The following is a 23,626-nucleotide window of genomic DNA, read 5'->3' as shown; positions in this document are numbered from 1 at the left end:
CCGCAGTCAGCCTGGCCTAAGCTGGCGTGGGTGCCATGCCTCCAGTGTGTCCTTGGGGTGTCTGCAGGTGTGGTGAGGCCGGCGCACTGTCCTGGCTCTGTTCAGGTGGCAGCACTTCTGGGAGGCTGGCCACCGTGGGCAGCTGCCGGGCTGGTCTGAAGCCCCTTGCCGAGCCCTCGCAGAGTGACTGCTCTTGGAGATGCTCACATGGCCTCGGCCTCGGCCCCCAGAGGCCGCCCCAGGGTGTCGGGGCGGGAGCTCTGGTTGGTGCTCCAGGAGGCCTGGCCTGGTCCCAGCTCAGTCGTGCAACCTCAGGCGGCTCCAGGGCTGTCTCCGGCTCAGGTCTCCATCCATGGAAGGAGGGGTGCACTGGACTCGTGGTTTTTCAAACCAAAGTCTGTGGGCCCCAGAGAGATTCATGGGGGAGGGGATCCAGTCGGTGGAACTGCACCTTGATCTGTTTTAGGTAAATTAAGTTTTGCTAAAAGGAAAAATGTATGTTTTGAAACCTCGGCGCTCAATAGAGTCAACGCCCTGGCCGGTGTGTCCAAGGGCTCGGGCTCAGGAGCACCGTCCTTGAGGGTGGAGGGCTGGGGCTGCCGTGCCAGGTTCTCCTCAGCCCCACCTCTGCCTCCCTGCGACCTCGGGCATCTCTTCACCTCTCTGAGCCTGGTTCCCTCTCCTCAGTGGGGTCACAGGTTCCTGACCTCCAGGCTCCTTGGGATCTCCAGGTAGAGGAGAACAGTTGGGGCTGGCAGTTGCGGGGGCTGGCCTCCCTGCCCCTCATGTGGATGTGACCCCCCCACCCACGGCCCTTTTCAGTTCTCCAAGTCCATGGTGCTAGACGTGTACAGCGACTACGTGAACAACTTCACCAACGCCATGTCCATCATCAAGAAGGCCTGTCTCACCAAGCCTGCCTTCCTCGAGTTCCTCAAGGTGGGCCCGAGGGTGGTGTGGGCCCCCTCAGTGGGGCGCTGGTGATGGTGGGGGCAGGAAGGTTTCCCAGGAGAGAGGGGACATTGCAGCCCAGCCTTGGCTGTCACATCGTCACTTTGGTCTGGACATCGCCCCTCTTTCCTTTGGGGCACCCCTGGTCCTGTGGGGAGACAGGGGGTCCCTCCTGCTCCCCAACAGGAGCATGATTAAGATTGAAGTGTCTGTAAGCTGCTTGGCATCCCAGAGCTTTGAAGGCGGGAGGGGAAGCCTGTGACGTCTCTGGGGTGGGTGAGAAGGCGGTGGGTCTGGGGGGTAGACCCAGCAGTGTGCGGCCCCGTTCCTCTGGTTAGCGGGGCTTGGGTGGGCCTCCAGGCGTGGCTCAGCTTGTCACTGGACTGATCCCTTTTCCTCATTTGTAAAAGGGTGAGGAAATTCCTCAAAAGGGTGACTTGGGGGTCCCCTGGGAGAACAGAGGTTAAAGGACCAAAGGCCTCGTGCAGCTGTGGCCAGGCTCCCCGCATTTCCTGGGGTGCGCAGTCAGGTGGATCAGATGAGACCCTGCCTGCAGGGAGCGTGCCGCCTAGTGGAAGGCACAGGTAGGCTAGGAGCTGGGGCTCAGCCGAGGAGCCCACTGCCCCGATCCAAGAGGCTCGGGGGCTTTCTCAGTGGGGTGCCATCTGACATGGGTTCTGGGGGGATTATAATGGGTAGAGGTGGAAAAGAGGGTGTTCCGGGTGCAGGGGTGGTGGGGCAAAGGTCAGAGGCAGGAGGATGGGGGCTGGTGAGTCGGGTTGGATCTGGGAGACTGGCTGCCTTTTGGGGAGGCCCAGAGAGAAGGGTCAGAGGTGGCTGAGTCCAGTCTGGGCAGCTCTGGACCTCCAGGCCCAGGGGTGAGGATGTCCTGTTTCAGGCAGTGGGGATCCCCTGAAGAGTTCTTGGCCGGGGCAGACGGCAGTGGAGGTCGATGGGGGAGCTGTGGCAGCAGCCTGGGTTGTAGGGGACAAGGCCAGGGATCCAGACGACAGCTGTGTGGATGGAGTGGTGGAAACAGATGCAAGAGACAGGACAGGGAGAGACACCCTGTGCCCTGCCCCTCACGCTGGCCTGGACTCGGCTGTTCATTTAAGCGGAGGGAATGGTTGTCTGACTACTTCTAGAATGAACTGCTGAATTTCCCAGTTACGCGTTTAGTCCAGAGACACTAACAGGACTGCTGTAGTCTCCCCAGGGTGAGGGGCTGTGCGGGAGCCCCGGTGGTGGCAGGGACCCCTGGCTGTAGCACCAGGGACCCCCCCTAGGCTCTTTTCTCAGTCATGAGACCGAGCAGAGACCTGGGCCCGGGGAGAGGAGCCCAGGACGGGTGGCGTCTGTGCCCCCGGGCTCTGGGCCCCCCGTGCAGGGGGTCAGCGAGTGACTGCACCTCCTCTCCCACAGCGGCGGCAGGTGTGCAGCCCCGACCGTGTCACGCTCTACGGGCTGATGGTGAAGCCCATCCAGAGGTTCCCGCAGTTCATCCTCCTGCTTCAGGTACCACTGGGGTTCTGGCAGCCCCTGACCCCCAGGGTGCAGTGTGGGTTGGGCCCCAGGGCCTCGCGGCTGCTCACCCATCAGCCACGGCCCATGTGTACTGTGGACTGCGGGCCTGGCCTCGGCCCCCTCTTTCTCCACTCCCGCGGTGGAGTCGCTGGGATCCAACAGCTTATTTCCCACCTCCCCCAGTGGGGGACACAGAGTGGCTGCTGGTGGCCTGAGCCCAGGTGGCGGGCAGGGAATGAAGGCCCGTGGAATCCTACAGACTGTGGGCTCCTGGCAGGGACGAGCAGCTCAGTAAACGAGCTGACCATGGCCACTTCAGGCTTCCTGAGGGAGCCTTAGCCCCATGCAGGGCCCAAGAGCCTGGGACGCCCCCAGATGGCCGATGGCCCTCAGTGAGGGGCTGACCCCCTGCCGCCGTGCTGGGCGGAGTGACCGAGGGCCCCAGAGCGTTTTCCTCTGGCCCTCAGAGCTGCCAGCTGCGGGAGTGGACTCTCGTCTCGCACGCCGTTGATCGGTGCCTTGGGGACTGGTCTGCAGGTTCATATTCTCTTTCATTCATTAGCTGCTTCTTGGGGCCTGGCTCTAGGACAGGTACCATCTGTCCAGGCTGCAAGCTGGGCCCCTCTCAGACCTGGTCTCCGTGGGGGTTGTGGGGGCTGAGGCTTTGACCCCAGCTGGGGGAGGGTTGGCTGGGCTGGGGGTTCTCAGCCCTGGCTCTCTGGGCCCTGACAGGACATGCTGAAGAACACCCCCAGGGGCCACCCGGACCGGCTCTCGCTGCAGCTGGCCCTCACGGAGCTGGAGACACTGGCTGAGAAGCTCAACGAGCAGAAGCGGCTGGCCGACCAGGTGGCCGAGATCCAGCAGCTGACCAAGAGCGTCAGCGACCGCAGCAGCCTCAGCAAGGTGCGTGCCCTCACCTGCTCTGCAGCCCTCCGCACCTGTGGCCCGGCCTCCTGCCCCGCGGCCACCCACCAGGTGGCGGTGTTCTCTGAGGGAGGGGATTCTTTGCTTTGAGGCCACGGACCTTACCTTGAGGGTTAGTCTCCACTGGACGGACGCCCACATGCATTACTATCCACGTCATTTTAGGATAAAAGCTGATTTTCTTCATCAGCGTAATTGCCAGTAAAGACATCAGAAATCATAGCCTGGTACTGTGCTTAAATGAATGTACTCTGGAGTCGGAGTCTGGGTTAGAATTCAGATTTTGCCACTGGTGCTTGCTGTGTGGCCTCAGGGGAATCGCCCAGCTTCTCTGAACCCCACTTACTCCCTCTCTAATGAGAAGGGTTCAGTGGCATCTGACCCCCAGGGCTGCTGCAAGGCAAATGAAGGGATTGGCAAAGCGGCAGGCTCGGAGTCCTTAGTACAAGGTGGCTGTCATCATTATTAGTGGTTTTTTTTTTTTTTTCCTGAGGAAGATTCGCCCTGAGCTAACGTCATGCCAGTCTTCTTCTGTTTTTTAGTATGCAGCCTTCCAGCACAGAGTGGCCGCTGACAGAGCGGTGTAGGTCCCTGCCTGGGAAATGAACCCAGGCTGCCGAAGCAGAGCACACTGAACTTAACCACTTGGCCACCAGGGCTGGCTCATATTAGTGGTTTTTTTTTTTTTGAAAAAAAAAAAAAATATATATATATATATATTTTTTAGGTATTATTTTTTAATTGAGGTCATAATAGTTTTATAACATTGTGAAATTTCACTTGTACATTATTATTTGTCCATCACCATACATATGTGCCCCTTTACCCCTTATGCCCACCCCTTAACCCCCTTCCCCTCTGGTAACCACTAATCTATTCTTTTTGTCCATGTGTTTGTTTACCTTCCACATATGAGTGAAATTATACAGTGTTTGTCTTTCTCTGTCGGGTTTATTTTGCTTAACATAATACCCTCAAGATATTAGTGTTATTTTTAAAGAAGAAGAAAGACGAGAAATTCTTGCCATGTTTTGGGGTTGCAACTTAGGAACATTCTAGCAAAAAAATCTTGAAATGCTTTCAGATGTGTCTGTAGAGAACCTGTTTTTAAAACACAAAGCCCGTACTGAAAAATAGTCACCCCTAGGGTCCCCTGTTGGTAAACTTTAGTCCTCTGATTCCCTAGTGACATGTGACATGAGCTCCCGGCAGCCGCACCAGATCTGGGAGTCCGCAGCCAGGCCCCACCCTGTTTCACCCCCCAGAGGGTAGAGCTTGGCTCAGATGGTTCGGGGTGAGGTGACCCCGCCCCAGCGCATGCTGGCGAGAACATGGGTTGTTCTTTGGGGAAGGGATGTCGTGTGGGGTCAGAGGGAGGTCTTCAGATCTTTTGGGGGAAAAACTGGGAGCCTTCTGGCTCTGAGGGCTACAGAAGCAGAATTAAGCCCAGCGACTAAGGCCACTGAGATTTCAGCCCCGTGGGGTGGAACTTTCTAAGAGTGCAGGAAGGATTACCAGGAGGACCACCGCCCTCTCCACCTGGACCACGCTTCAGAGTCTGTATCGTTCTCTGACCTACGTTGCCATCTCTGACCTTCACCACAGGCCTGTGAAGCTGGGCTGGGACGAGATAACCTGCAGGGCCCCTTGCAGTTCTAAGCTTCAGGTCCAATGTCTTAAGACTTCAGGCCAAATTCAGGCTGTATGTGTGTTTCTAGGCCCACACAGTATTTTTAAGAAAATGGAGTTAGTTACCAACATTTAGAAGTGGAGAGATGTCCCATAAAATTCAGACTTGTGGATCGTCTTGAACGGTTGGAAGAGCTGGCATGCTGGCACCAGTCACCTGAGTAGTGGCTGCCCGTGCCCCCTCAGTCCCCACTCACGCCTTCCCACTGAGGTTACCTGCCGGCCCCACAGGCGTCTGCATTTGCTTTGCCTGTTCCAAGAGGATGGTGCTGGGAAGAAAAGACGGGCAGGGCACGGAGCCCCCTCCTGGAGGCATGTCCCCATCCAGGATTGCTCAGAGTGGGCGCGACAGGTGGGGATCCTCTCTCCGCCTCCAGGCAGCCAGTCCCACACGAGCCTCCTGTTTTGGAACCACTCTCGAGAAAAAGACTTCAGCTCAGTCAGAGCCACCTGTGCTGGTATTTGATGGTCTTTGTACTTGGAAAGTGTCTTCCTCTGGTCCCTCCTTTAGCTTCTTTTCTGTAACCAAGAGGGTTTCTCTTGCTTCGGCTCACACACCTGTGCAGCTGCCGTGGGACGAGATGGCTCAGGACAAGGACGCCCTTCTCTGAAGCAGTTGCTCTGGGAAGAGCCGTCTGTGCTCTTCTGCTCTCTCCCCCATAGGGACCTGGGCAGGAAGGAGCAGTGGTCGCTGGCTGGAGGTCAGGAAGACCTGTTTGGTGTTGGGCAAGGCACTGAAGGCTCTGAGCCTCAGTTTCTCCACCTGTCAAGTGGGGGGCGTGTTTGGTACATGTGGGATGTTGTGGTGGTGGCTGCATCCCGTGCCTTCCCCCAGCCGGGGCCCCCCTGGGACAGCCTCACCCAGTTCTACGACCAGTCGAGTGATTTTCCTTTTGCCGTCCGTCACCAGGGGGAAAGCGGAAACGAAACTGGGTGTTCCCCCAACGGAACCATACCGGCTATTTCAAAATGTGCCTGCTCAGGACCCTCCGGGGTGTTTGTGCAATATCCGGGCTTTCTTTGTCTTTTCTCTTTAATCTGCCTCAGGGGCAGGAGGATGGTTGCCAGCAGCCCGGGGGACTTTCCTCTCCTGAGTTTTGGGTCATGGCACGCTGGGCAGCCTTCTGCGGGCCCACTGTCTTCAGGATCTCAGCTGTGTTTTCAGGAGCTGGCAGTCAGCTTGTTGGTGCAACTAGCGGGGTGGGGAAGCCCGGCCTTAGCAGTTATGGGGGACCCTGGAGGGACCCCCAGTCCTATTTTGTGTTGGGAGCAGCGGGGCCTCCCCTGAGTCCTGTCGTGTGCAGCCAGGAGCTAGCGGTGCTGCCTGGGGCTGGGGGCGGTGCTCGTGGCCTGGCTCCGTCCCGTGCTGCCGCTTCACTGGTGCTGGCCTTGGCAAGTCGCTTTACCTCTGGATCTTGGTCTCTTCCTCTGGGAATGGGGAGGGCTCCGGGGACTGCTGAGTTGACAAAATGCGAGGTGCCCGGTGCATGGTGGGCCTTTGGTCCCCTGCGGGCTTCTGTGTCAACTTGAGAGATGTGGTTCTTCGGAGAATGACAGGGCATTCTCTCCTGGGAGGTTTTGGGGTGACCCAACCCTTTCCCAGCAAGGATGCAAGGAAGGAAGGATAACTGGTGTCATCAGAGTCATGGGTTTTAGAAATGAATTTTGCTGACTATTCTCATCCCTCCAAAAAAAAAAAATCCCTGTTAGTAAAAAGATATTTTCCCAGTGGGTCCCCGGGCGGGATGGTGGTCCCAGTACTGGCAGGGGTTCTTGGTGTTCAGAAGCCCCCCGGGTTCCAGGCCGACTTGGTGTCCAGCCTGAGACTGGCAATGCCTGCTTGGATGCCTGTGGCTGGAGGGTCTGCGGCCTCCTCAGAGGGTCCCTCGCTGACCAGCAGATCTGTGCTACCCCATCACGAGCCCTTCCAGGAGGCGAGCCTGGCCGAGGCTGTCCCACAGGTCAGGGTGCGGGACAGCACCTCCTTCCAGCCGGGAGTCCCCGTGCGTGAGGCCGCACCTCCTCATGTGAAGCCATCACAGGCAGCAGCATTGGCGACAGCGGCTGCCTGTGGAGTGTCCACCCTGTGCCACATGCAGGGCCAGCTCCATGGGCGTGCGACCTGCGCCATCACACAGGGCCTGTGCTCTGAAGGGCCCCACACTTGGTTTGATGCTCTGCTGTTGCCATCTAGAAATTCTTAACAACCTTTGAATGAGGGCTGCGTGTCCATCTTCCTCTGGGCTCTGCAAATTACGCAGCCAGATTCGGTCATGCATTACCTTGGTGATCTGAGCGATGGAGGTTATTGCCCCACGTGCGCGGGAGCACGTGTCTGTGACTCCAGAGCTTGTGTCACTGGCAGTGATAGTCATGCGGGATTGCCACAGGGAGGTGCTGGCCATGGCTGGCTCACCTGCTGGCGGCTGGGCAGAAGGGGCAGCCGGAGAACCCAGCATGTGGTCCTCTTGCGTCCTCCCCAGTGCCTCTTGTCACCCTGGGGATGGAGGGTGTGGCCTCGTCCTCCGCCTCTCCTAGCCTCGGTCCCCTTTGTGCACGGCAGAGAATTCTGGGTCTTGGGCATGGTGCTGTCTGCGTAGCAGCCTGCGTGTGATGCTAGCGTTGACCTTGCTCTGCCTGCCTCCCCCAGCTCCTGACCTCGGGCCAGCGGCAGCTGCTCCTGTGTGAGACTCTGACGGAGACCGTGTACGGTGACCGCGGGCAGCTGATCAAGTCCAAGGAGCGAAGGGTCTTCCTGCTCAATGACATGCTGGTCTGCGCCAACATCAACTTCAAGTAAGCGGGTCTGGGCTGTCGCCCCTTCTTGGGGACCCACTCCTGTCCTGTCCCAGTCCCTCGGCCGGCCTCTCTGTGACAGGGTTTCACATGGGCTCTGCTTAGGTCTCCGATATTCTGACTTCCTCTTGCGTCCCTCTTGGTCTGCTCTGTCCCTGGTCCCCAGAGCTGAGAAGCACCTGGAGAGGCCACTGGGGCAACTCCTGACCTCGGGGCAAACAGCTGTCCACTGTAGAGCGGTCTGTTCTGGAACTCTGCCGTTGGTAGCTGAACAGCCTCCTGAGTTTTGACCACTTTGAACTTTAAGAGATTCTTCTTTATGTCCAACCCAAGCCCCTGCTGCTTTAATCCGAATCGGTTTGTCCTCTGGCCAGGTCTCCCTGTTCTTGGCAGGAGTCTCTGCCTTTCCCCCCATGCCCAGAGCATCTTCTCCCTACAGGAGCCTGGTTTCCTGGTTCTGTGTCAGAGTAGAAATGCCTTCAGGCCATGCCTGAACGAGTTGGAGCCCGGAATGGGGTGAGGGCAATCTTTTTGATCAGAGTCTGCAAACTCGTGGCCCATGGGTCGCATTAGGCCTCTGGAAATCTTACGTTTGGCTCACAGGGGGAGTTCACACAAGGATGGAGACCTTTGGCCTCTCTTGAAAATTTGGAAGATCCCACGTTGCCTGGGGCCACACGGACGGAGAACTGGGTCACATGGCCCGTTTCCTGGGGCTGGTGCTCTGCCCATTTTCTCAGTCCCCACCTGGCGTGGTTCACTCCCTCGCATCTCCAGCTTGGCCCTGTCGGTGTCGGGGGCTGGGACCCTTTACCGAACGAACTCCAGCTGGGACCTTTCCAGCCGGACTGTTACCCGTTCGAGTGGAGGAGAGTCTCTGCTCTCCATATTTGACCACTCTTTAAAAAACATCCCGGACAACAATATGGCAGCAGTAACTCCGCTTCAGAGGGGCATCACCCAAGTTGATGTTTGTGCGGTCTGGCTCTCCCAGCCCCCAGCTGGAGCACCCGTGGGGTGGGGGGCGCCTGGGGGGCCTAACTTAGACTCTGCACCCTGAGTCGGCTGGGTGCACAGCCACGGAGCAGATTTGGGGATTATCCGTGGTTGTGGATCACGCATCCTGGAAGGGGAGCAGGCAGCTGTCCGGGGACTCGCACACTCCCTCGGCTCCACACACCTGTCCATCGTCTGTTCATCCATCAGACATTTACTGAGCCCTGACTTTGTGCCAGTTCACAGCTCTGGGCAAGACCAGGCCCTGGTAGGGGACTCAGGCAAGGAAGCCTCTGTCCCAGATCACGTGGCGGTGCTCGTGGCCGACCCATCCGCTCACTCACTTCCTCAAGCACTCTAATTTTTAAGTCCCGTTTGTGTCCTACACACCAAATGTGACCCACACCCCCTCTGCCCTCCTGTTTCCCAGGGTCTCGCATGTGTGAAAGTGTGATAGGGATGCTAGTGGCCCAGTTTTGGGGGATCATTTTGGGTGATTTGGGGTAAGTCACATGACCTGTCTTAGCATCAGTGGCCTTGTCTGGCCCATCACCTCTGCTTCCCACAGTCGCCCTGCTAGGAAGCTTATATTATTCCAGACAAGGATGAGCCCAGGGAGAAGGCCCTCCTCGTGGTCTCCTCTGGCCCCCAGGGGTCTCAGCCCACTGAGTGGAAATTGTTCAGTAACAGTAATGACCTTCCCTTCCTTCTTGTCTTTTTCCTCAGGCCTGCCAACCACAGGTAGGGGTTTGGGGACCTGGGGGGCCCATGACTCTGGATCTTGGGCTGGGCCTGGATGCTCCCGTGCTTCTGCCTCATCGACGGCTCCCTGCTCTGCCCGGCTTGGTTTTGGCCTGAGGTCTTGTGCTTGGGCTGCGAGGTGCCTGGCTGAGCTGGTGTGCCGAGGAGCGGCGCTCTGGGCTGGCCCTGGGGCTGGGGTGCCGCGGGCTCTCCAGGGCCTCGTCCTGTCTGTGCCGGCAGGGGCCAGCTGGAGATCAGCAGCCTGGTGCCCCTGGGGCCCAAGTACGTGGTGAAGTGGAACACGGCGCTGCCCCAGGTGCAGGTGGTGGAGGTGGGCCAGGAGGGCGGCTCCTACGACAAGGACAACGTGCTCATCCAGCACGCCGGCGCCAAGAAGGCCTCGGCCGCGGGCCAGGCCCAGAGTGAGTACCCGCCCCACTGCCCCTGCAGAGGACCTGCCCAGGCTGCTGGGACCCGTCTGGGGACCCTCAGGCCGATGGGCCCCTTGGCTGAGAGGCTCTTGCTGGTTGGCAACCCCACCTGCACACGTACACCCCACACAGTCACACCTCCGCCCCACACTTGACATGTCCCTACTCCCCACCTTGTACGCCCTTGTGCACACCCGTGCACACGCATGCAACGACTGAGTCAGAAAGTGTGACTTCCAGATCCTGCCTGGCCCTTGCCTGCCTCCCTGTGGGACGTCGGCAGGTGTCGCCTCCTCTCTGTGCCTCAGTTCACCCCTCTGAGCAGTGAGGGGCCCAGGTGACACCATGTCCCCTAAGCCCTCAGGGACCAGGCTCAGGGCTGTCTGGCTCTGCCCGAATCCTCCCCAACCCCTGTCCTTGCCTGGTCATCCCCTCAGACTCTGTCGGACAACGAGGAGAATGAGAACTCAGAGTGGCGCTCGGCAGCCGTGCATCTCTCTCCATCTCTGTGGTGGCCGTTACCATGCGCCCGTGCTGCTGCAGTAGCTTCCTGGCTGCTGTCCTGCCCCCGCTCCCCTGTCCCCCTTCCTGCCCATCCTCCACCCATCCCCAGAGCCACTCTTCAAAATGCAGAACAGATCTGTGTGTGGCACCCACCACCTGAAACCCGCCAGTGGCTTCCCATGGCTCTCAGGATAAGGTCCCAGGTCCTTGCTCAGCCCACGTGCCAGTCCTGGGTGCCCACCCTGCCTCAGCCCACTCCACCCTCACTCCCTGTGCTTGGTTCCTAGGGGGCCGTGCTCCCTCCTGTCTCACAGTCTTCTCCTCTCCTCTGCCCTTTTCCAGAATGTTCTCTTGCCGTCCCAGTTTTGACTAGTTTGTCCTCACTCATCTTAGCTCAGATGGCACCTCCTCAGAGAGGCCTTTCCTGGTGCCTTCTGACTCGGCCAGTCCCCCATCCTGTGCTCTCCAGGCCCCATTGTATTCTCGCCTTTATGGTGATGGCTTTTTTGCCGTCTCTCCCCTTGGCGTGCGTGTATCCCTCACCCCAAACCCCGAGCGCAGTGGGCGTTAACACACATTTGTTGAATGAACAAAGGATGCTGAACTGCTGGGCTAGCAGAAAGGAGCTGTGAGCCCCCAGCACCTTCCACAGGCTGGGAAGGCATTTGGCTCTCCTCCTCCTCCCCACTGGCCAGGCTCTGTCCATCACTGGACCCAGGAGGTGGCCTCACGGGGCTGCCGGCAATTCTGGAAACTGAGGGAACCATTGCACCACACACTCTCGCCCTCGAAGGGCTGGGCCGGCCGGCTGCATCCTCTTCCAGCTGCTGTGTCTTCCCCCGGCCTGTGAGGCAGGAGGCGCTGTTTTGCCTTCCTGACTCTGCTGACAGAAGCCCCCGGCAAGGGCTCCTTGGCCGCTTTGCCTCCCTCGGAGCCACCTCCGTCCTGGCTGCGTCCACTCTCCCCCCACCACTCGGGGGCCTCGCTCTGGCTCCCGTCCTTCAGCGACCGCTGTGTCTGTGGCCACATTCAACCTGGAGTGATAGGCTGCCAGACCCCCTGGACAGGGGGGAAAGAAGTCCTGGCTGAGCCCCAGTTGGCCTTGAATGATTTTTTATTGTATTGTTATTCAAATATGTGCAAATATAAGACTAGGTGTAATAAACTCCTTATGCTTATATCCCTCGAACAACCATAAAACCAAAACAAAATCACAAGTGGAATAAAAATGAGGCTACAGAACGGTAAAATTCAAATCAACAGCATTAATTTAACGTGATGGATGATGATGTTTTGCTGGAACCAAATTGCTCCCAATATGGATGTGGCCCAATTGCGGGGCAGGTCCTTATGAATTCTCTGCTCCCTGTGGGCCACAGGGTGCCTTGTGGTGGCCGGCATTTCCCGCCAGCTCACCCCATTTCGGTCACTGCTGAGCCCTTTTTTGCCCATCGTTTCGTGTGACTGTGTCACTTACGCCTGTGCCCACCTTGCTCCTTACTCCTTGGTGACCATTCACGTGGTCCTGCTCAGGACCAGAGCCCACGGAAGCCCTGATTTTGCAGCAGCACGTGGCTTTAAAGTCATTATGTCCAGGTGTCTTGGGATGAGCATCTGCTTTTAAGATCATCATCTAAATGAAAACCTGTAGTAAGGCCTCCCCATCCCCCTCCCCTGGGACGCTGTAAGACCTCAGCTTGAGAAACCAGGGCCTAGAGAACAGAGCCCAGATTCCCTCGCATGGCAGTCAAGGACTTCCCCATCTGCCCCTGCTGGTCCCTCCTGCTCTGTCTCGTGCTGCCCACCCCTCAGGCCCCCAACACTCCATTTGTATTATCACCAGAGATCTGGGCAGCCCCAACCCCCATCACTGTCCCATCTCCCTGATATCTTCCTCCCCAGCACCTTCCACCATCTGCAGTTGTTAATTGACTGCTCCCCTCCCCCACACCCTGGTCATAAGCTCCATAAGAGCAGAGAACCTGTCTGTTTGGTTTACAGCTGTCTCTCCAACTCCTAGAATAGAACCTGGCACATAGTAGGTCCTCAGTACATCTTTGGACAATTTGCTGTTCAAGGGCTTCCTTGAGCCACAGTGCCTTTGCACGTGCTGTTTTCGTTTTTGGCTGTGCCCACCACTCCCTGGCTCTGTGAAGGCACCTCGGCACTCTTGGTTCTCAGTCTTCTGGTTTCCTATGACCCTTTGTGTAGCCTGAGTGTGGCGTGCATCCCAGGGACTAGACTTTACCTGTGATTGGATCTGTCCCCCCTCCCCCGCCAGGATGCAAGAGACTGGTAGTGTTTCTTTCTGTATCTCTAGGGCCCTTTCTCCAGGGCGACAGCTCTTCTTTTTTGCAGTGAGAGGATGCGTGGCTGCTTCTTTGCACCGTCCCCACCCCTGAGGCTGAGTTGGGTCTCTTCTCTGCCCAGATAAGGTGTGCTTCGGCCCCCCGCGCCTCTTCCAGGAGCTGCAGGACCTGCAGAAGGACCTGGCCGTGGTGGAGCAGATAACCCTCCTCATCAGCACGCTGCACGGCACCTACCAGGTACGCCGCAGGCAGGCCGGGCGGCTCCTCTCGGCCTGGGCTCCCCACGTCCCCTGGCTTCTGAGCTCCCAGGGGCAGCAGGAGTGGCTCAGCTCCCTGTCGCTACCTGGACATCTGGTTTGGGTTACGCGGGGCCTTGCCGTGGGGCATTGTTTTTGTCCCCTGCACAGTGGCCAGTCAGTCTCACAGCCCCTTCCTGGGCCTCGCCCCAGGCTGGAGAGGAAGCTGACTGGGAGGGGGTGTCCCTCTCAAAGGTGCCGGGTGGGGTCTGAATGCGGGGCTGGGCGGCCTGCCCTCGGCCTGGGGCGTGGGGGTGTCCCACTTGTGGCCGAGTGAGTGGTGCAGGCTGAGCTCCAGGACTTCTCCCCGTCCCCCTCCCCCAGGGGAGCCCCGATCGCCGTAGGGTCTGGCGCGGCTTTTGGGGAGCTAACGGGCCATGTGTGACCTCCTTGGCGTCCTCAACCCTAGAACCTGAACATGACCGTGGCTCAAGACTGGTGCCTGGCCCTGCAGAGGCTCATGCGGGTAAAGGAGGAGGAGATCCACTCGGCCAACAAGTGCCGCCTCCGGCTCCTGCTTCCCGGGAAGCCCGACAAGTGAGGGGGCCGCCCATGAAGTGGGGGGACTCGGAGGGGTCCCGGAGCCGTCCCTTTCGTCAGTATCGCTGTGATGAGAGTGGGGGTGTGCGCACTGCAGGCCATGCTCAGCACAGCGATTAGCGCTGAGTAGATGCTCATTGTTGAATGAATGAATGAACGAACAACCTGTTCACACGGGGGGTGAGCCCCCTCCTCTGTTAGGACCCTTGGACACTCTGCTCTTGGTTGGATCCATTTGTGCTGAGTCCTTTTCCCTCCCAGCAGACTGTGCCATCCCCTGGGGTCAGGCCCTGGGTCTCCCCTCCGTGGACCTGCCTCCCCACAGCGTGTCCCCCGCCCCCGATGCCCCCACGGGAGCTTGTGTTCAGTAGACTCCCAGCTGATGTTTGTGGCGTTGATGACAGCCCGGCAGAGATGGGGAAGGGTGTCTGTCTGGCCCTCCCGCCGCTCTGTAAGAGGGCATCCTCGCCCCCATTTTACAGATGAGGAAGGTCAGGCTCAGTTACGTGATGGCCCAAGGCCACAGAGTAGGAGGAAGAGTTCCCAGGGGGCCTGACCCTGAAGCCTAGGCTGGTGCTGTGAGGGGCTCAGAGCCCGGGGTTTGGCCTCCTGGGTCGGGGGAAGGTTGGGGCCAGAGGGTTGCAGGGAAAGGACCATCAGAGCCCTGTGTTTGAGGCTCAGGACTTGCGTCTGAGGGCCAGCAGCTTTGAGCTCTAACCCGAATTGGCCACTGCCCGGCTGGGTGGCCTCACCCAGCTCCTTCCCCTCTCTGTGCCCCTTTATCCCTGTGTACTGTAGAGGGGTCATGCTCCCGGGGCTGGGGTGGCCCATGAGGAGAATAGGCCCCAGAGAACTCTGAAGGGGCCCCCGCTGCTCCGGGATGAGAGGACAGTGTAGTGACAAAAGTGACTTCAGCTGTCCCAGCCTGTGCACAACTCCATTCATTCATTTCTTCATTTCTTCGTGTGTCCATTCGCATTTACTGAGCAACTGCCCTGTGTCAGGTGCTGGGAGGGGCCCCGAGGGAGACCGGTCCCTCCCTGCAGAGGCTTTGCTCTGACCTGTTCAGGTGCCTGACAGGCCTGGAGAAAGCTGACCGGTGGAGCCCTGGAAGGCCTCTTAGTTGCAGTCTGCAGAGGGCCCGGCCCCCTCTGGCTTCGCTGGGCACCCGCGCCGAGGGCCCGGGGCTGGGCTGGGGAGTGTGGCCTGGCCGCTCTGGGGAGGTACCTCCCTCCTGGGGCCGCCGTGGGTCGAGGGACTCCTCCCCCAGGGGAGTGAGGCTTCCCAGGTCACCGGCCCCTCTGGTTCTGATGCTCTGAGCAGACCTCGCCCTCCCTCCAGAGCACATGGGTTGAAGGAGGAGCCGGGTGCCTGCCTGGGGAGCCGGGCCCTTGTTCTGGGTGCTCAGGCCTCACCTTCTCGCAGCAGGTCCGGTCGCCCCATCAGTTTCATGGTGGTCTTCATCACCCCCAACCCCCTGAGCAAGATCTCCTGGGTCAACAGGTTGCACTTGGCCAAGATCGGACTCCGTGAGTGAAGCCCTGGGGAGAGCGTGTTAGGGGCCAGGGGTGCGGAGAGGGGAGGTTTGGGGGAGGGGGTGAGTGCGTGGGGGGTGTCTGGGCTCCGGGGGGGGGGGGCTGGGGGGGCTTTGGAGGTGGAGGGAGGAGGTGCAGTGGAGGAACGACTGGAGCCGAGTTCTGAGTCCTGAGGCTCTGCTTAGTGACCGTGGACAAGTCGCTTCCCCTCTCTGAGCCTCAGTTTCCCCATCTGTAAAATGATGGGCGTCGGCAGGAAGTAAACTAGTGGTTGGAGGGACCTGGGGGCATGGGGAATGAGAGTGACTGCTAAGGGTTTTTTTTTTTCAGTGGAGGTGATGAAAATGTTCTAAAATTAGATAGTGGTGATGATTACTCAACTCAGAATGTGCTGGAAACCGGTGATGTGTACACTTTAAAAGGGTGCGTTTTACGGGAGCCGAATTCCAGCTCAATAAGGCTGTTACCAAAAAAGACGCTGCAGGTTGGACTCAACTGAGTCTCAACCAAGGACCTCTTTATTTTTTTCTCCTGTGCATCCCTAATAATACAGATAAGTCGTGGACATTTATATTTACAGCACACTCCACCGGGGCAGGCATTTTTCTAAGCATTTTTTGCAAATCTCTTTCATCTCACATTCACAGTAACCCTAAGAGGTAGGTAGGTCTGTTGGGAACCCCCTTTTACAGATGAGACTTCTGAAGCCCAGAGAGGTGCAGTGACTTGCCTGAGCCCACACAGCAGGAAGGGACAGAGCCAGCACAGAAATTCCTTCCCTTCTGCTTCCTCAAGTTGGCAGGTTTCTGCCTGGCCAACCACTTTCGTTAAGTTATAGTTACTTTATTTGTCCTCTTTTTGAAGGGACCAATGGCCTGGCGCCTTGCCCATCGAGCTGGTGTCCCCTGAGATGCACTAGAATCTCGTGTGCTGTATTCCAGGCCACAGCAGGGACTGTCTTTTTGTTCTCTTTTTCTTTTTTTCCTGGTGTGATCTTTTTAGAGGTAAATATGTATTTCCAGTGTGTTTTGAAACATTTCTGGAAGGAAGTTCGGACCTTCATCACTGGCTTTCATCAATTAAAAACTATTGAGTCTCTACAGCGACTTTAGGTGTAAGGGAAAAGGGCAATGACGAAAACAGAAATATCTCTGCTCTCAAGGAGCTCATGGTTTATGAGAGGCAAGCTGACATTACAGAGGAGCAAATCAACAGGGAGGGGCGTGGCCGTGAAGGGGATAGAGCCGGGTGACGGGACTGGCCTTGAACCCGGGGCCCAGGATTGCTGTGAGGGAGGGCCTCTGAGGAGGTGACATCTGAAGCCCTGCAGAGATGTGCGCAGAGTGATCCAGGCTTCAGGAGCAGCAAGTGCAAAGGGCCTGAGGTGGCCAGAGCTGGTGAATTGTGGGGAGAGAAGTAGGTGGGTGGAAGGGGGGCCTGGTTTCCCAGAAAGCCAGGGTGAGGTGTATGGAACTTGTTGTGGACCTGGCTTGGTGGGAGGTCTTGGTTGTAGCACTGAGAGCTGGACAGTGTCCTGATTTGCGTTCCACTGAAGTGGATCATTGTGGCTGCTGTGCAGAGAGGGCATCGGAGGGGCAGGTGTGGAGGGCGGGGAGGGAATGGGGAGGATGTTGTGGCTTTGGAGGACCCACAGTCAGAGGCTTCTGCTCAGCCAGCCCCTTGGAGCTGGTGCTGATGTTGCATAAGCCTCTGCCGATGGAGAAGGGATCGAAGCAGAAGCTGGCCAGGCACTGTCAGAGGACAGGGGAGTGCTGGCCCGGGGGAGCGCTAAGGAGGCTGCCCGTGCCCCCGCCCCATGGAGCAGGTGCGTCTTGGGCAGGCACCCGAGCCCTGTTGGTACACCTGCTCTAAGGGCGGGTGGACCTCCTGTTGGAACCGCGGCTGCTCTGCCCAGTGGGGCTGGGCCTCCGATGGGGAGGAGTGACTGACGCCGGCATCTCCCTTCTGGGGGCCTGGGAAGACACTCAGCCGCCTTATCTCCAGCACTTTCACTGCAGCCAAGTTTTAATGGAAGGAGAGTCATTCAAAATCTTATTTGAATGCCTGGGTTCCCCTGGGGCTTGAATAATTTGTTCCTTTTATTTTGCCAGTTTGTTTTTTTATCTGCAGTGCCCGGTGCCGGGAGAAATAATATGAGCCCTCTAGAAGGAGCCGTGAAAAACATTTATTCAAAAGATGTTATTCCTTTAATTTTTTCCCCTGTATCTTCCTCTCTCCCTGACTACAGTGTGCGAGATCATAATCTCCTGAAGACTGAGAAAGGAGGGGGCTGGAGTGGGGGGTGCCTGGGATCCTGGAAGTGGATCAGTTCTGTCCCTTGGAAGGGTGGGGGAATCTGGGGACCCTGTTCACATCTTAGCGTGGCCACCGGCATGTGTGTGGTCCTGGGAAAGGCTGGCTCCCTCCTGTAACTGGGACTGGAGCTCCATGGGCCCTTCCCCTGTTGCGTTTTGGGGTCTTCGAGTCACGTGAAAGGGAACCAGACTAGGGTCAGTCCCCAGCTCTGCTGCCCACAGCACCGAGATCGCGGGTGGACGATTAGCCTCTAGAAACCTTGGGGTCTCTCTCAGCAAATGGGGAGGATGCCAGGGGCCCCTCACAGGGCTCTTGTGAGCATAGGGGGAGGGGTTGCCTGGGCGGCCAGTGCCTGGCACGTGGGACAAGCTCATAGGACAAGGGTGCCTCCGTCTCAGATGGGGAGGTGACCGGCCTGAGGTCACATGATTTGGTGCAGAGTGGGGCCAGGATGCCCTCCGCCCCTCTGCCTGTTAGTCTCCTGTTCTGAAGGCCCTGGAAGAGGGTTGCAGGTGGGAGGCCCCAGAGAAGGAAGAGGTGAGGGCCCTTCCTGAGAGCTGTGTCTCTGGCCCTTACACTCCATGGGCTCCCGTAGCATCTCCCACCCACAACTCTCCTCGTGCCCACCTCCCCAGTGGACCTGGGCTGCCAGGCCACGGGCTGACCTCCCGTTCACAGGGACACATCCACGGGGGATGCGGCCCGGGGGCCCCTCATGGCCTCTGACGTGGTTAGTTTTCCAGCCCTCAGCCCCACGATGACGCCAGCACTCCACTGACAGTGGACCCGGTTCCGGGATCCTGAGTGCGGCCCAGGCAGCTGGCAGCGTGTGTTCGACTCCTCGTCTCCATTCACCTCTGCCAGCTTAGAGGCCGTGCCGGGCCCTGCCCGAGCTGTCAGCCGGAGCCGCGGGTCTGCCCTCCAGGATGGTGCCCAGGAAGCCCTACTGGGGTTTATCCCCCCACTGACCACGGCCAGCCACCTGGCTTCCCTGGACACCAGTGTCTCTGCAGCGGAGGGTGTTTGGAGAAGACATGTACAGAGGTCTTGCCAGCCCCGGTGGCTGTGGCCGTGGCCAGCAGCACCTCTGTGGCCCTGCAAGGTGTGGGAGGGCCTTGAAGGCAGCCTGGGTTTGGAAGGTGGAGAGGGCAGTCGGGCTGTCCCTTGGGCGGTAGAGACCGGAGAGGCACAGCCCTGGGACTGAGCACAGGAGGAGAGTGGGAGGCGGGGAGGGGGTGGGCTCAGCCTGGTGGTGAGGTGGCCTCGTGGGCAGCCACCCTCAAGCACAGTAATAGACACCCCTATTTGATCATCGTGGACACTATTTCCCAAGTGCTTGGTGTATGCCCGGCATTATATGTATTCTTTCCAGTGCTTACACCTCCAAATGGTTGGAATTATTTCCCCTATTTTCCAGATGAGGCAATAGGCTCAGAGAGGTTAAGTGTCCTGCTCAGTGTCACACAGCGAGCTGGAGGCTGAGTTGGGATGTGCCAGGGCCCTTCTGGCAGTCAGCCTGCTGCGGCTGGGGGGTTGTTCTGAGGGCTCGGAGGTGGGGGAGTGGAAGGGGACGTGGCTCCAGCCCTGGAGCTGCTGCTGCTGCCCCACGGGTGCTCTTGTGTTCACTGGGTGCTGGCAAACTGGGGGGGTGCTAAATAAGCCCCCACTTAATGTCAGTTGGAAATCACGGCTCTGCCGTCAGTGCCAGTTCTTAATGTCTCTTCTCCCAAGCGGGCTTTCAGTTTTCAGCGGCAATAGCCTTCTGATTCGGTCTCTGCCGCTCTGGTTTTGTGACAGGAACAATGGCAGTGGCAGATGGGGAGCGAGAGCTCCATTTTCTCTGAGCGTTCCCAATCACAGGCAGGGAAGGCGCCATCTGGAAGGAGAAGATCAGATCATTAAGAAAATATATAGTAATAAGGTGCCAGGACTTGATGGTCTGTGGGTGTGTGGGGGGAAGAGAGAAGATGAACCTATGGTGACGTGGTGACAGGAGGGGGCTCCAGCGGCCGCTGCAGAGGACCTGGGCTTGAGTGCTCCAGCGGGCTCTTGGCTGGTAGAGGCGGGGACTGCATGACTGCAAGCTCTGCGAGAGCAGGGCAGCCTCTCAAAGCTCACCCGTCTTTATTCGCTGCCCAGGAGGCAGCGCTCAGCTGCGCTCTGAGCACCTGCCGAGGAGAAGGGAGCCGGCCCGTGGGGAAGGCATTGCAGGGCAGTGCAAAGCGCCCCCCTGGGCTGGCGCCTTCGCTCCTGGGCCCTGCCTTTCACTTCCCCCAGCCTCTGTTTCCCCCCCGGGTAGAGCCAGGATGGAAAGACTGACCTCTCCTGGTGGCCCTGAGGGTGAAATGAGACCACGTGTGGGACAGAGCTTTGTAAACTGTGAAGCGCGGTGCACACAGTCATTCTGTTGCCGTGATGCCATCCTCTGCCGTGCTTGTCCTTTCCTTGATGTCCTCTCCTCCTGGTGGCAGGAACCAGGTTTCGGGCGACTCGGTCTCCAGGGCCCAGTGAGTGGAGGGCCCGACACGGGGGACATTTCTGAGCCCGTTTAGAGTGAGCTCCCCGCCCGGCGACTCTACTGCTTGAGGGAGGGGGGCGCGGTGCGTGAGCGTCTGGCGGAGCGGGCTGCTCACGTAACAGGGCCTGACATTTGCGAGTGGTTCTGACTTCTCAGAGCGTCCACACCTGCTACTTCCTTCCTGTGCTGTGACCGATGCCACACACCACCTTTCCCTGGTGGCAGTGGCCTTTTTACAGCCACTTTACCGAGGTGTGATTGACACACAAGAAGCTGCGCCTATTTGATGCGTACGGGTTGATGAGTGGAGATAAGTGCACACCTGCGAGCCCGTCACCACAGTCTATGTCATGAGCAAATCCATGCCTCTGAGAGTTCCCCCCGCCCTCTTATTAATTATTATTTTTTTGTGATAAGAATAGTTAACGTAAGATCTACCCTCTTAGCAAATTTTAAGCACTTGATACCGGATTGTCAACCATGGGCGCTGGGATGCACAGACGATCTCTAGGATTTATTTGTCTTGTGACCGAAGCTCTGTGCCCACTGACCGATTGCGCCGGTTCCCACTCCTCAGTGACGGCCTTTCTCCAGCACTTGCTCCGTGCTGGGTGCCGGGTTGGGGGGGCCCGCTCTCCTGGCTGGTTCCCATTTGGCAAATCCGGAAAATGAGGTTCTGAGAAGAGACTTCGTTCATGCCAGACACAGGGACCGATGGTCTGTGGTGTGTCTGGCACTGTGTGAGGGGTGGCGTGTGGTGCAGAAGGAGATGGTGGAGACGGTCTCAGACTTCGCAGAACACGGCGTGGTAGGGGAGCCTGTGGGTGCACACGCACACATGCACACACAATGCACTCATGCACACACGCACACATGGATGTGCACACACGCACACAGAGGGAAAAATAGACAAGCCAATAAAACAGCTGGGAATTGTGGTAAAGGCCGTGAGCCACAGCAAGAGGGGCCGAGACAGAAAGGGACGGAGGGAGGGCTGGGGTGATGGTCAGTTAAGGCCACGCCCAGGAGGTGGGCGCTTAACCTAAGCCTCCAAGAGGAGCGGAGCTGGCCCTGGAGAGAGCTGAGCACGGCGTGGCACGCAGAGGGCGCGTCCCAGCTTGTCCTGTTCAAGTTGCCGAGGAAAGCCTAGCACGGTGGAGCCTGGGACCGAGGCCGGGCAGGAAGGCGAGTCCGGCAGCCCTTCCGGAAGCGTTTGGATTTTATTCCACGTGGACTGGGACTTGACTGACGATTTTAGGCAGGGGAGCGGCGAGGTCCAGCGAAGGTCAGCAGGATGGCGCTGGCTGCTGGGGAGGCCTGACTCTAGGGGCAGGAGTTAGTGCGGGATGACTGGCCAGCATCCCCATGTGGCTGAAGGACACTTGCAACCTGAGCTGGGCCTGGGTCCCGGCTTTCTCGTTGCCACAGCAGCTGCATTGCTGGTAGGAAGGCTGCCGTCATGACAGTTCAATCGATGCGCGCTCCTCCCGTCTCCAGAGCTCTGGGTGCCCCTGAGCTTGATGTCGTTCTGTTGAGTGGCCCCTGTCACCCAGGGTGCCCCATCCAGCGCCTCCGGCTCTCCAGGGCAGGGCTATCTCCTCGTTGTGCAGCGTTGCCATGTCCAGGGTCCGTCATCCACACGGGCTCCATCGGGGGCCAGTTGCTGGAAGACCGCCTGGTTTAGTGCAAAGAACCCTGCCTTTGAGTCAGACAGACCTGGGTCCCCTTCTGGGCTCTGCTGTCCAGGCGCGCACATGGCCTAGTCACTTCATCCCCGGGTACCAGCTCATCACCCATAAAGTGAAAATCATTATTCTGACCGTGCTTGGGCGTTGTGAAAACAAAGCCGGGAGCGTGTCTGTGGCACTCAGTGTGTGCCTGACGTGTGGGCACATGGTGGGTGTGTCCCAGCCGTGCCGCCCCTGCCATCGGATCCCAGGAAAGGGGTCCTCCTTCGGGTGTGCAGAAGGGAGAATTCCGGGGGCAGATGGTGGCTCGCTCGCTTGTCCTCTTTCCGTTCATTCTCTCTGCCCGCGTTTGCTGAGCATTGCTAGGTGCTGGCAGTGCCAGGGTGCCAGGGAGACAGCAGCGAACGGAAGTCCGGGTCCCTGCTGCCTGAACTGACATTCTAGAGATGCATGGAGACAGACCCTAAACAAGGAAATAGGCAGAATGATTTTGGATCATGGTGAAGGCTCTGCAGAAAGTAAGACGAGGTCTTCCTAGCCGGGGTCTTTCCCCCTGAGAGAAGGGGGCCACCATAGCCCAGGTGGTCAGGGAGGTCTTCTTGGAGGTGGTGGCGTGTGAGGGGCCCTGACCCGTGTGAAGGAGCCTCCGTGGAGAACGTGGTTGAGCAGATGCTCTTTATTGCAGAAGTCTCCGGATGTGAGTACAGGGTCTGGGCTCGGGCCTGGGCATCTGCACTTGTAACAGGTCCTGGGGGCTTCAGTGCCCAGCTGGACTGGGGGACTGGGAAGTGGTGATTTCCTGGGTTTCAGGGTAGCCTGGAAGGAAGCAGGAGAGAGACTTCCTCTTTACCATCACCCTCACAGTCAGGTGTAAAAGCAGCGTGGCTGCATGTCACAAGCCAGAATCGTCTTGTCCACTTGCGTGTTTGTGGCTGTCTCCACCTCTCGAAGGGAAGGCCGAGGCAGCAGGGGCCTGGACTGAGTTCAGCGTCATGATGGTTTTTGAGACCCTTTCCCATCGATTATTTTGCTGAATCTTCAGGACAAGCACAGGACGAAGGCATTTCTATCGTCTGTATTTCACAGGTGAAGAAATCCAGGCTCAGAGAGTTGGGGTGATTTGCACAAGGTTGCTCAGTGAGAGGTGGTCAGGCTGGGACTCAAACCTTAGGTTTCCCAGCCCTCCGCCTGGGGCCCATGGCCATGACTGTGCAGCGACGGTGGATTTCATCTCAGATGGGCAGGAGCGGGGCTGGGGGAGTGACCGGCTGGGTCAGTCCGGGCCGCGGTGCAGGCCGGGCCTCTGGCCTGCGGTGGCTACTCACTGTCCACTTGGTCCTCGGACTCTGACCAGCCTCCCCCTCCGCTTCCTCTCGCTGTAGGGGAGGAGAACCAGCCGGGCTGGCTGTGTCCGGACGAGGACAAGAAGAGCAAAGCCCCATTCTGGTGTCCAATCCTGGCCTGCTGCATCCCCGCCTTCTCCTCCCGGGGCCTCAGCCTGCAGGTGAGTGGAGCGCATCTCGCTGGGCCCACCGCCAAGGTGGCTGTGGTTCCCTTTCTCCTGGGAGGACCAGAGGTTCTAAGTCTCGCCCACAGCAGGAGGGGCCCAGGTTCCCGTTCCAACTTCTCGATTTCTCATTGACAGAGTTGGCCAAGCCTTTTTCTTGCTCCAGGAGTTAGCTTTCCCACCAAAAAACTGGGGGTAGATGCCCTCTGTGGGTCAAGTGAATGGAAAATTCCATTATTTTGAGCTAACAAATAGCAATGATCTCATCAGTTGATGGCATGACTCCAGCTCAGAAGATAGGCTGGAATATGCCCACAGTGCTGTGCCAGACCCCGTGGGTTCGGCTTTTATGATGCTG

At 58.4% G+C, this 23,626-nt stretch overlaps 1 protein-coding gene across 12 annotated transcripts in view; it reads left to right on the top strand.

Moving 5' to 3' along the window:
- The window catches only part of ARHGEF10L (Rho guanine nucleotide exchange factor 10 like), a 152,675-nt gene that overhangs the window by 85,968 nt on the left and 43,081 nt on the right, over positions 1-23,626 (top strand). For 5 of the 12 annotated variants that reach the window (XM_046660362.1, XM_046660354.1, XM_046660356.1 and 2 more), the window contains 10 exons: positions 823-939; positions 2,374-2,466; positions 3,208-3,381; positions 7,742-7,887; positions 9,610-9,624; positions 9,865-10,046; positions 12,990-13,105; positions 13,574-13,701; positions 15,130-15,233; positions 23,144-23,265. In XM_046660362.1, coding sequence (XP_046516318.1) covers positions 823-939; positions 2,374-2,466; positions 3,208-3,381; positions 7,742-7,887; positions 9,610-9,624; positions 9,865-10,046; positions 12,990-13,105; positions 13,574-13,701; positions 15,130-15,233; positions 23,144-23,265 — 1,197 coding nt within the window. The remainder of the gene's footprint in view (positions 1-822; positions 940-2,373; positions 2,467-3,207; positions 3,382-7,741; positions 7,888-9,609; positions 9,625-9,864; positions 10,047-12,989; positions 13,106-13,573; positions 13,702-15,129; positions 15,234-23,143; positions 23,266-23,626) is intronic. The other 7 variants (XM_046660363.1, XM_046660357.1, XM_046660366.1 and 4 more) reach the window with 3 other exon arrangements.

This window comes from Equus quagga, chromosome 5 (assembly GCF_021613505.1).
Source record: "Equus quagga isolate Etosha38 chromosome 5, UCLA_HA_Equagga_1.0, whole genome shotgun sequence".
Classification (NCBI taxonomy): domain Eukaryota; kingdom Metazoa; phylum Chordata; class Mammalia; order Perissodactyla; family Equidae; genus Equus; species Equus quagga.
Note: the sequence above shows the minus strand (reverse complement) of the source record. Positions and strands in the feature narration are given on the sequence as shown.